Raw genomic sequence first — 12,146 nt, forward strand, 5'->3', positions numbered from 1 at the left:
CGGTGGGATTCCCTTCAACCTGACCAACAAAAACCTGGACAGTAGGTTTCTGTTGATTCCATTGCCAAGGGTCAGTCCTTTTCAATGGGATGGGTTCTACAACTGAGATGAAATATCTGAACAATCCTCAAGACGACGACAGCTGCAGCTCCAACAGCAACAACTTTGCGTACTCTGACTTTATCGAGAGGAATCCTCTCAATGGGTGAGACTCGTTTTTAACATGTCTTCACAAACAAACCAAAAAAAAAGTTTGACATGTCAGCTCATTTAACACATCTCTTTCTTCTATTAAAGGCAATACCCAGATGCTGATTCAGAGAATCAAAATGTCCTCTCTGATCATAACCCAAGCAAGAAGAAAGATGAAACTGAACATGTAAGTTCAGGTTTATTTATTCCACAATGTAGTTTTTTTTCCTGCTAGTTTTTTTAAAATTCTGTTTTCTCCTCTTCAGCACCACAGCAGGGCCTCCTTTGGCATGTCCGTCTTGAACCTGTGTAATGCCATCATGGGCAGCGGCATCCTGGGTTTGTCCTTCGCTATGGCCAACACCGGCATCGCCCTGTTTGTGTAAGAACTCGTCTTTTCATCCTAATTTGGCTGAGCGGCATTCAGACAAATGTTGTTTTCAGGTCTCAGGCTATGATATTCCTAAGCTCAGCAAGAAATTTTGAACTATTCTGTTCATATTGACTTGCAAACAAAGAAGAAAAACCTCATATCTGAATTAATGTGATGCTACTGGAAACCTGAACCTCTTTGTCTAAGATTCTGTAAAAGACCATCTGGGAAAAATATCTATAATAAAGTGTGCACACGTGTGTGTGTGGGGTGTGTGTTTGTTCCAAGAACACATGCACCTCCAGCATAAGTTAATTTTTTGCTAGAAGTTATTGGAGGTTGTTTTGCAAATACGCCTCCTGGTGGCTGTTCAATGTATCATGTTTTTGGGGAAAATGTTTTGTTAGTGACTAAAAAGGTTTCTGTCAGCAGAAGCCTGGATTTTTTTTTAAATCAGAATTCCTATTAGTCATTACTGTGCCTATTGCACAACTTGTATCATTGAGCACCATAGACCCATCAAGCATATAGTTTTTATTTACTTATTGCTGATAAACACAAGTCATCTACAACTGAAGACCTTTTCTCTCTTTTGTGTTTACAGGATTCTCCTGGTTTCTGTTGCCATTTTCTCCTTGTATTCTGTCCACTTGTTGCTAAAGACAGCAAATGAAGCAGGTGAGCACCAGCTCTGACTTTCTAGCAATGTTTTATGTTTTTATCACATTTAAATGTCAAGATTTAAAACTCTTGGCATTTTTTCCCTCTTTTTCCAGGTGCTCTTGTTTACGAGTCACTGGGTCACAAGGCCTTTGGGATCCCAGGCAAACTGGCTGCTTTCTGCTCCATCACCATGCAGAACATTGGATGTGAGGGACTGACCTTTAAGTATAACAGCTATGCATTGTAACTAATGCAATGTTATGATGCTTATATTCATCTACCATGTTTTTTAACTGAAATATTTCTTTTCTATGTCCAAATTGGCAGTACAGGCAAAATTAGATAGTGTTTACATTATTATTATTATTTCTATGAGTGTATTTTGTATCTCTCAAAATATCAGAAATGATTCTTTTTTTTCTAAATGTATACATTTTTGCTAGGGCTGTTGCTAACTTCTGTGTTTATTTTATTTTGTTTTCTTGCTTCTTTTTATCTTTTATGCAGTCATGTCAACCTACCTCTACATTATTAAATACGAACTCTCCATTGTTATTCAGTCCTTTACTGGAGCAAGTGATGGGTAAGTAGTTAAATATTTGGTCTTTATAACAACTTAATAAAGAAATAACATAATTGGTTCTTAATAATTGCATGGCTGCTGTTCATTTCACCATTTGCCACTTAATACTTTTATAGGTTTTGTTATTTTAGAGCTGAAATTTCTAGTACAAAATCAAATTATGTGACATTCTATAGTTGTGCTGCTCAACGTGGCAGCATGTTGGAATTGCTTTGTTGATTATATTCAGACTTTATCTTCTTAAAAACTTTAATTCCTTTATTTCTGGCAGGAAATTAATTATTTATGACCAAATTTGAACCCAACTTCAACACAATAGTTGAAAATGAAGTGTTGTTGGATGCAGAGCAGGAGCAAAGAGGAGAGAGAAGAACATTCAAACTCCTCCATCAATGATAATGAGCAAGACGAGTCCAATTTCATCCAATTGTCTGAGACGTTGAATGAACTGGACTCAGCCAGAGTATTGGGAACGCAGTACTACGTAAGCATTCGACTGTAACGTTTATCTCCCAGGCTTCCTGACTCTACGAGCCGACACAGCTTTATAAAGGAAATGGATTAACTGAAACAATGACAATAAAATATTTTTCTATCAATTTAATGATGTATTTGTGTGTTTCAGTGAATGGTACATCAATGGAGATTACCTTGTGATTCTGGTCTTAATTATTGTTATCCTGCCTCTCTCACTGCTCAGGAACTTGGGTAAGGAGTGTGTGTGTGCATGTGTGTCATAAAATGTCGTTTCTAAATAATAATAAAAGTAGAAGTGGTAGCTTTAAAATGGCAATGACATTTTTTCCGTCTCCCTTAGGTTACCTTAGTTACACCAGTGGTCTGTCTCTACTCTGCATGGTGTTTTTTCTGATTGTGGTGAGTACAATCCCACCTTGTTTCCTTCTTCCTCCTTTGACAGTTAGATAAAACCCATTGTAATGTTTAGTTTATTTAGGCACTGTAATAATATAGCACCATCCAAAAATATATTTTATCTACATGTTCCTGCAGGTGATCATAAAGAAGTTCCAGATTCCATGCCCTCTGCCTGTTCCTGACGCTGGAAATAAAACCATGCATATGTTCAACAGCGACAACATCACTACCGATGATGACACTTGCAAGCCTAAATACTTTGTCTACAACTCACAGGTAAATCAGTCTCTCACAGATTAAACAGATTTGAATATTTTCAATAACACTTGAAGAATAACTTCTAACCTTTGTATTTTTCCATCTCTCCAGACTGTCTATGCTATATCCATCCTCACTTTTGCCTTTGTGTGCCACCCTACTATTCTACCCATGTATGATGAGCTCAAAGAGTAAGTACTGCTGCATGGATTTAACTCAAAGTCCTATAATGTTTAAACTACACCAATGTTATATTTCTTTAAAGTTTGGTCTGGTGTTTAAATAAAACTCTCCTTCCCTGAACAGCCGGTCACGCCGAAAGATGCAGAATGTGGCCAACGTGTCCTTCCTGGCCATGTTCATCATGTACCTGCTGGCTGCCCTCTTCGGATACCTCACCTTCAACAGTAAGTTAGGCAAACAACAAATGGTTGAAGTTTTAGAATTTAGAAATATCAAAACAACATTCAATCTTGGTTTTTTTTTTAAAACTCTGTTGCTACTATTTGAAAAGGTGAAAAAAGGGAACATCTTTTTGGTCCTGTGGCTAAATGTTAGCTTCCACATGCTAACCAGCACAGCGTCTTGGCTGAAAAGCTTCTCTTGAGCATTTTTGGACATCATGACCGGTTTTGCCTTAATTTTAATAACCTGTAAATATTTTAACAAATTGTACACAAAACCCTAAAAGACTAGCATAATTATTAGTAGCTTAATGTAACCTCAATAATAATAGTCGGGTACTATCTCAGCTCTGGAACATAATATATATACTGGTCATGACTCGGCTTCATCACAGCGGGTACAGCACCTCGCGCACGTCTCTCATGAACTGGCCTAGCAACAGTATTTAATAAATTTCTATCAGAAATACAAAGAAATAAAACAATACGTACCTGTACGGAACATAATATGTACTGATATGGACTCAGGTTCACCACAGCAGCCACAGCACCTTATGAAGAATAGCATTTCATGTTAACATCAAGCTAACGGAACATTTTATCAGAGTGTTAAACTCAGTGAATCTGCCTCGCGCACGAGTCCGATGAACTGGCAACGAGACGTTGAAACTGAATTTACGGAAAGCTGTATTTAACTAAAGTGATCTCTGTCATATTTCTATTCAGTCCACGTGGGACCTGAGCTGCTCCACACCTACTCAAAGTTCTACAAGCACGATATTCTCCTGCTGGTTGTTCGTCTGGCTGTGCTGGCCGCTGTCACACTCACGGTTCCTGTGGTGCTCTTCCCTGTAAGTATTGAGGGTCTACTGTTAATTATCCAGTCAGTCATGTAGACTATGAAGTCCATTGAGCTAATCTTTGTCTGGTTCTGAACAGATTCGTACCTCAGTCGGCCACCTGCTGTTCCCAGGAAAGGACTTCAGCTGGATCCGTCACGTTATTATCACAGTGAGCCTGCTAGCAGGAACCAACATTCTGGTCATCTTTGTCCCCAGCATCAGAAATATTTTTGGCTTCATTGGTAAGTAACTGCACATGTTAATATGTATCATCAATCAATCAATCAAATTTTATTTGTATAGCACATTTCAGCAGCAAGGCATTTCAAAGTGCTTTACATCATATCAAACACAGAAACACAATGCAACATAGAACCAACAATCAAAACACAACATTAAGTAAGGTTCCATCAATAAATTTGTAATTGATTACGTTTCAAATACAATTCCAAACAGGTGGGTTTTCATCAACTTTCTAACAATGTGTTATTGACCTTTTATGATTAACGGCTCAATTTTTCCTCATTCCAGGTGCCTCTGCTGCTGCAATGCTGATCTTCATCCTGCCCTCAGCTTTCTATCTCAGACTGGTTAAGAAGGAGCCAATGAAATCCATGCAGAAGATTGGGGTAAGACATTATTAAACATTTCACAATTTCAATCACATTTTGTTTTTTAGTAAACTCAATGTGAAATATTTTGTAACCAACAACTTCAAATTATCTGCGAAATGATTTCTTCCACCAGGCTCTGATGTTCCTGATATTAGGATTTGCTGTCATGTTTCTCTGCATGACTCTTATCATCTACGACTGGATCGTGAACTCTATGACAGACCAAGGTCACTGAAGCTCCAGCTCTTCTGCTGGTGGAGGGGGAAGCTTTCAGAGTCGGACTGCAACAAACACACAACCAACAAAAACAGTGTGACGAACAAAGCAAACCACAAAGACTCACTTGATGCTCGACTGGCTTTCTGAGCAATGGACCGTACCATTCCTAGAGAATGTATCTGAACTCTGTACATTTTGCTGTTCTAGATCACAAAGATGGCATTTCCATCTTTTTATCATAACTTTTTAAATAATATTTCGCCTTTTACTTTTTTTCTGTTTCATTATCATGGTAAGAGAGACGATATGGGCACCCTTCTGTCAAAATTTAATCGGAGTTTGATGGATGAGTGATTTATGACCCTAATCATTAATTGCTATTAATATCCACCCCCCACCCCCCCAAAAAAAACTGTTACTCCAACTGTTATTCCCGCTATGTGTTTTAAAAATAGTACAATTAAAGTATGAAAAACAATGCGTTAGATAATTGAGAATAATATAATAATATAGTATATTTAAATAGAATGTTGTAGTTACCTCCGGTTTTTCTCACTAAGCCATTTGGTGTTTGTGCGTGTGTGTTCGGCTCTCTCATGCTGACTATGAGTTTGTGACTGAATACGGGACAGGCCTCACCTGTCATCTGTGTGTGGCTGGCTAAAAAAAAACCCCTAGGTAGGCGATTCTCTTGACCTGAGGGTCATCACAGACGGCCTGCAAGGAAACTCTATGTCTCCGGAAAACAGATTTTCAAACCGTCATCGATTATCAGCTCGGGATCTGCGCGGGAAAAGGGTTCCTGCCATCTGTCTGTGTCTTTCAGGGTGATTCTCAACAATTATTAGGTATTAGACAATCTTCCTGAATGCTGTGTATCAGGAACGGAGAGGGCATAAGGGTGGACAGAGGCATGTGTGTGTGTGTGTGTGTGCACCCGTAAGATTGAACACATACCTCTACAGAAAGCCTAACTGTTTTACTGCTTTATTTTATGGTAGCACGATTAGTCAGTGCTGACTATGAGTTTGTGATTTCCTTCATCACTTAAATTTTAAACTCTTATAGATTTTGTTTTCTGTAACACTTGCTAGTGTGATACGTCTCAGTAAATGTTCCTCATTTGTACACGTAATTCTGAAGAACATGTGACAGACAGTAAACAGACCTACGTGAGGCTGCTCAAATTTAACTTTTATCTTTCCGCAGTTAAAGAATTTGTCCAGACTTTTCCAGAATTTGGTCCGGCATCATTGTGAATGATTTTGTTCAGTTTTTTTTTCTTGCTGTTATTAAAAAAGAGGATCAATTAAATGCTAGCTTTGGACAAAACGTTTGGCTCCTTCTTCCTCTTTTAATTTTGCCCGGGATCGGCGAGTGACGTTCTCCGTGGTCGACGTGTAGCGACCGCGTGCTGCTAAAACGAAACAACAACAAAGCGTGTTGACGTCACAGATCACAGAGTTTAATCTCATACAAAGCAATTGACAACAAAGCTGCAGAGGAACAGAGATATGCATTTTCTCATAAAAAATAAAAAAACACACACAAGGGAAAGACAAACGAACACAAAACACAAAGACAAAAAAAGCAAAAATAGCGGCCGCGCTCTCTCTCTCTCGGCATGCTCCGTGTACGTAATTTTATACCAAATAGGTGTTTCCCTATTTAATTTATGCAGCCAAGGCGTTCCTCGTGCTGACCTATTAGAAACTCCCCTCATCACAGCTCAGATGTCTGGTTTTTGTCTAGGCAAAAAGGGGGGGGAACCACTTCGTCTTGGGCCGTGCCAGGTACGGGGAGAGGCGCCAAAGAGTCTCCTGCTCTATCGGAATGTAAATTTTATTGCTGTGTCTGTCAGCGGGGGAGGAAAAAAGAAGCCCTGTTTTGTCTGCTTACCGCATCTCAGACGAAACCTGTTCCAAATAAAAGTATTGTATATAACTGTTACACATGTCGTCGATTAACTGTATTAAGCACCAAAAAAATAATCATTTTTCTTAACACTGTTGAATCAACACTGATCTTCCCACTGCTTCATGTTTTCTCCAAAATAGTAAATCTTGGTTTAAATACATGTGAAACTCAGTTTTTTTTCTGTAACACTTGCTAGAGTAATACATTTCAGGAAATGTTCCTCATTTGTACACGTACTTCTGAACAATATCTGACAGGGACTAAACAAGCCTAGGTGGCTCTAATGATGCAACTCTCAGAATTTGAGCGGGGGAGTTTCAGCTCTCAAGCAGGCCATCTGTGTGCCAGGGTGGGTGCGTGTATGTGTCCAGGACATAAGAGCTGAGGGTCGGTGGTGACCCCTCCCACGCAGAGGACCCCCCCCCTTGCTCTCTGCGTGCGTGTGTGACAAGACATAAAGCTGGACATATACCTCACGCGTTCTTTTAAAAGCAGACGGCATCTCGGCGTAAGAATCACATCTCTGCAGAATTTTCGACTGACTTTTGTTACAAATCCAGCTGTATTTCCAAACTTGTTAATTTTCTTTAAAGAAGTATTATTTTGAATCATGTCTGACTTTACAGGAAGATCTGCAGCTATAAGTTCTCAGGTTCTATCCACGTTGTTCAATCGTAAGTAAATACAATTCTCAAATTCTCTTTCTCTAATCATATACTGTATATATATGTATATACAGAAATGCATCATGCTTAATAATGATTTTCTTATTTTTAGGGGCAGTCTCAGAAGATCCAAACATTGTCTTAGAGTCGGAATTTATAAGCGGTAAGTTTGTTTTCAGCATACCTTTTTTTCTTTTTTAACCAGAGTTGTAACATAATTTAAAATATTATTTGCTTGTGGCAGACCTGCCTTCAGGGCAGAGATTTGATTTCAACCCCGTCACGCCTCCTCCCACACCACGGCAGGCTGCCAGGGCAAGGCCAGACATCGAACAGAGAGCAGAACCAGAACCGGAACCAGAACCAGAACCTGAACCGGAACCAGAACCGGAACGTGAAGCGGAACCAGAACCGGAACCGGAAGCGCTACCTGAGAGGGCTACTAATTCTCTCCACCCATGTAAGTTTAATTACCGTATTTTCCGCACTATAAGGCGCACCTAAAAACCTTCAATTTTCTCAAAAGCCGACAGTGCGCCTTATAATCCGGTGCGCCTTATATATGGACCAATATTGAGCCACAACAGGTCTCGCAACTACGGTAAGCAGCCGCCAACTTCATTTTCCCCCGTGGAAGAAGAAACGGGTAAGCAGACGCCGACTTTATTTTCCCCGTAGAGGAAGAAACGGAGGAAAGCAGACGCCAACTTCATTTCCCCCGTAGAAGAAGAAACGGGAATGCAGACGTCAACTTCATTTTCCCCGTAGAAGAAGAAATGGGGGAAAGCAGCCGCCGATGCAGCCAGCGGTGCAAGCTGGGTTTTGTGTAAAGATCCCAAAATGGCTCCTATTAAGAGACATGCTTACAACACAGAGTTTAAGCTCAAGGCGATCAGTCACACAGTAGAACACGGGAATGGGCTCTTTGCACCTGCCGCGCTGACGTCACAACCGCATGTGCAAATGCGGCTCTCTTTTTTCGCTTTGAGTTACCATGACAGCTAGAAAAGACAAAGTTTTATTTCAGACGCAAATAAAACAATACTATGAACATTGCTGTCTTTCTAATATAATGGGCTTTTAAGTTTTCATGGATTTCCAAGCGGTCCTGAATTAAGACGACGGTGGCTTGTAAATATTCGTGGCTACCAGTTAAAGCTAACGCAGCACAGCAAAGTTTACAGCCTTCACTTCACTCCGGATCAACTTCTTCAGCCTAAAGAAGAAGGTAAAGGAGCCTCCTGTGTTATTTCCATGGAATCACATCTGTATTCAGCCTGAAAGAGTTTATGGGAACCAGAGAGCAGACCAGAGCCAGACAGCCGAGCTACTGATCCGCCTGTACACACTGCTGTAAACACCGTCCTGCTTCACAAGAAGCATGCAAAACTAATAAAGTGAAATAACACGGAGACCTTAAGGAACACGGCCATATTTTTTTAAAAGCAACAACTCTGAACCTGAACCGTCAGCTGAACTAGAACTCTGACACCAGAGCTAATGTTAAGCTATGGGCTCGTTGTGCTTCAGAAGCAAAAAGCCTGAACCGTAAAATCCCCGTAACTTGGTCTCTGACACTAACGACAATAAACCACGTAATATACTTGAACATAAGGTAAAAACATTGTCCGTTAGAATGGATGAAAAATGTTTAGATACTTAGCACATTTTTACAAGAAAAATGTCCGGCATAAGCTAAAGCTAATGTTAGCCACAAAGTTTAAAGAAAGTAAAACTCACCTGTGTATAACGAGGAGGACATCTTAAAACCTTTCTCCAGATTATTGTCGGGGCTTCGATGTTAATCATTAAGCTGAGGTGCAAAGAGCCCATAAAGCAGCAGCGAGAGAATTTAACATGAACAATCAATGGTGCGGAAGTGGAGGAAGCAACAGCTGTTCATTTTGGGAATGAACGGAGGTTTGTAATCTATTAATAAAGTTTGGCTGACCTATCTGACTATTTTGTCGACATTCCCTTTATCGCAGTTCCATCTAACGGATGCATAATGTAACCCCAGCCTCTACTGTAGCGTCTATTCTATGCGCCTTATAATGCGGTGCGCCTTATATATGAAAAAAGTTTTATAATAGGCCATTCATTGAAGGTGCGCCTTATAATGCGGTGCGCCTTATAGTGCGGAAAATACGGTATTTGTTTTAGATAATGAAGATATATACCTTTAATGCTTCTCATGTCTGATTCCATTGAACATTAAAGTAAACTGGGAGGGGGTTGAATACAAATGCAAGTCCCAATTTTCAAACTGTTATTTTAAATTAAAGAAAGATATATATCCGTAACATAAACTCTAATAAAGTTTGTCTTTATAACACCTCAAAATATGAAATATGGGGAGGGGTGTGAATATTTTTCTGCACTGGGAACATTTCACTGAAAACTTTAGTCAGGCCATATAGTGTCTGTGTAGGTGTGTGGGTGTGTGTGTGTGTGTGTGTGTCTCCATGACATAACAGCTGACAATCAGTAGTAAGCCCCCGCCGCAGAGGACCCCTCTTGCTCTCTGCGTGCGTGTGTGACAAGACATAAAGCTGGACATATACCACGTGCGTTCTTTAAAAGCAGACGTAATAAAAAGGAGTTCGTGTGTATTTATTTCCCCACATACCACTATAAAAAAAAATAATAAAAATTAAAAAAACCTTACAAGTCACCAAGAGCTACGTTCTTGTCAAGTTGGAGACTCCAGTTTGTCTTATTGCAAAATTAAAGTGCAATGTTTGTTCACTACCCCCTCTAACATGCTACATGCTTTTTTTAAAAAAAAATAATTTATTAATTTATTCTATGTTATTTTTTGTATTTACTTTATCCTAATCTACTTTATTTATTTATTTTTTAAATGCTTTTTCAGTAAAGTATTGTTTAGAATTAAAGCAGCCTTACCTAACTGATTGTAATCACAATAAATATATTCCACAGCTTCCAGACTCAGGGCCTGGGAGAGGAGGAGGAGAGCACATAATCTCCAAATCAGAACCGTTTTATTAGATGGATTGATTACAGGTATTTTATTTGAATTTATCTAGTAAAATCACATTTCATAGCTGCTAGAAGTTTATTCCCAATTATTTATTGCAGAATCTTTCATGCTGCTGGACAGACCTCCTACGGGCAGAGGACGACGACAAGCTCTAGCTCGCAACCGAGAACAAGTTAAAATCCTGCTACAAGCCAGCAGAACAGTGTTGCATAATTTTCCTCTGATGCAAAGGTGATTGTGAAATGATCCATGTATGATTTGTCTCTTATAACTCAGTAAAGAATGGAAGACCAACAAGCTAGAGTTGAATCATCTCAATCAGATTATTCCCAACAAATTTCTAATTCCATCCAAGCTCTGCAAACACTTGCATTAGCATTGAATACCGGAAATTACTTTTCACAGAGCCCTGCTCTTAGCCCTGCTAGATTACCAATCTCTGATATTTTAAACGCATCTGAAGTCTCAGACTATTTCAGACAAATTAATGATGCAGTCCGCGGTTTAAATGACTACATATCTCCGCAAAACTCACCCATTGGTTCACCGGCTGCCTCATCTGTGTTGGATGAAACTTTTCAAAATACAGAATCTCAATCAGATTATTCCCAACAAATTATTAATTCCATCCATATTCTACAAACAATCGCTTCAGCTTTGAATACCGGGGAAAATAACTTTTCACAGAGCCCTGCTCTTAGCCCTGCTAGATCATCAATCTCTGATACTTTAAACGCATCTGAAGTCTCAGACTATTTCAGACAAATTGACGATGCCGTCCACGGTTTAAATAACTGTATATCTCCGCAAAACTCCCCCATAGGTTCACCGGCTGCCTCGTCTAGCATTTCATTAGATGAAGGTTTTCAAAATACTGAATCTGTGTTACCATCTGAAACAGTTTCTGCCGCAAATGATCAAGCACAGCAGCAACAGCAGCAGCAAGGAGGTAATCTAGATCAAAATCAGAGAATTGAATGTCAGCGTTTCAATAACATTGAAATAAGGAGATCGTTATCAATCACGCCTCCAACCCATGCTGTACCTGACATTGCTGAATTCTACACCACAGTCATGAATGTTTTAACTGATCTGGCAAATGCTGCAAGATCGATAGCTGTACGTAATGACGTTGTACAGTTAGAATTGGTGTGGGATAATATATATCATCACATAAATATCTCTGTTACTGATAACGATGCAATCCTGCCTGCATTTGAAGAATTTTTAGCTCGTTCAATCTAATGCAGAGCTGCCTTCAGAAAGTAAATTGGAGCTGATTCTTCAGATAGTCAAGAGTCCCGCAGGAGGTTCAAAACGCAAGGCTGAAAAAACATTGGAATGTGAATTGATTAATAAGAAGAGGCGTCACCTGTATATTGTAGAAAATACAGGAAATAAATTGTGTTTTGCTACCAGCCTGGCACATGTAGCTCACCCTGAATTTACAGATATTGAAGCTCTTGAACAGGGAAGAAAGTGGCAGCATCAGGCAGGTCTAACTGATCAGACAGCGGTTACATTCAGCGACGTCGC

The 12,146-nt window shown here is 39.6% G+C and overlaps 1 protein-coding gene across 1 annotated transcript; it reads left to right on the forward strand.

Moving 5' to 3' along the window:
* Nucleotides 1-5,350, forward strand: LOC102217987 (sodium-coupled neutral amino acid transporter 2-like). The gene is made up of 15 exons (XM_005816421.3): nucleotides 1-205; nucleotides 298-379; nucleotides 459-574; nucleotides 1,170-1,243; nucleotides 1,342-1,434; nucleotides 1,736-1,811; nucleotides 2,437-2,519; nucleotides 2,629-2,687; nucleotides 2,823-2,963; nucleotides 3,057-3,136; nucleotides 3,252-3,352; nucleotides 4,076-4,200; nucleotides 4,289-4,433; nucleotides 4,723-4,820; nucleotides 4,939-5,350. The coding sequence occupies exons 1-15, from the start codon at nucleotides 90-92 to the stop codon at nucleotides 5,038-5,040; spliced, it is 1,491 nt and encodes a 496-aa protein (XP_005816478.3). The 5' UTR covers nucleotides 1-89; the 3' UTR covers nucleotides 5,041-5,350.
* The last annotated feature ends 6,796 nt before the right edge of the window (nucleotides 5,351-12,146 follow it).

Source organism: Xiphophorus maculatus, chromosome 17, assembly GCF_002775205.1.
Source record: "Xiphophorus maculatus strain JP 163 A chromosome 17, X_maculatus-5.0-male, whole genome shotgun sequence".
Classification (NCBI taxonomy): Eukaryota; Metazoa; Chordata; class Actinopteri; order Cyprinodontiformes; family Poeciliidae; genus Xiphophorus; species Xiphophorus maculatus.

Bases quoted from the DNA above. Each gene is read 5' to 3' on its own strand.
- LOC102217987 (XM_005816421.3), top strand. From the start codon at position 90: ATGGGTTCTACAACTGAGATGAAATATCTGAACAATCCTCAAGACGAC. The intron at 1,812-2,436 runs GTAAGTAGTTAA...TGTGTGTTTCAG, and splicing joins TTTACTGGAGCAAGTGATGG to TGAATGGTACATCAATGGAG. The intron at 3,353-4,075 runs GTAAGTTAGGCA...ATTTCTATTCAG, and splicing joins CGGATACCTCACCTTCAACA to TCCACGTGGGACCTGAGCTG.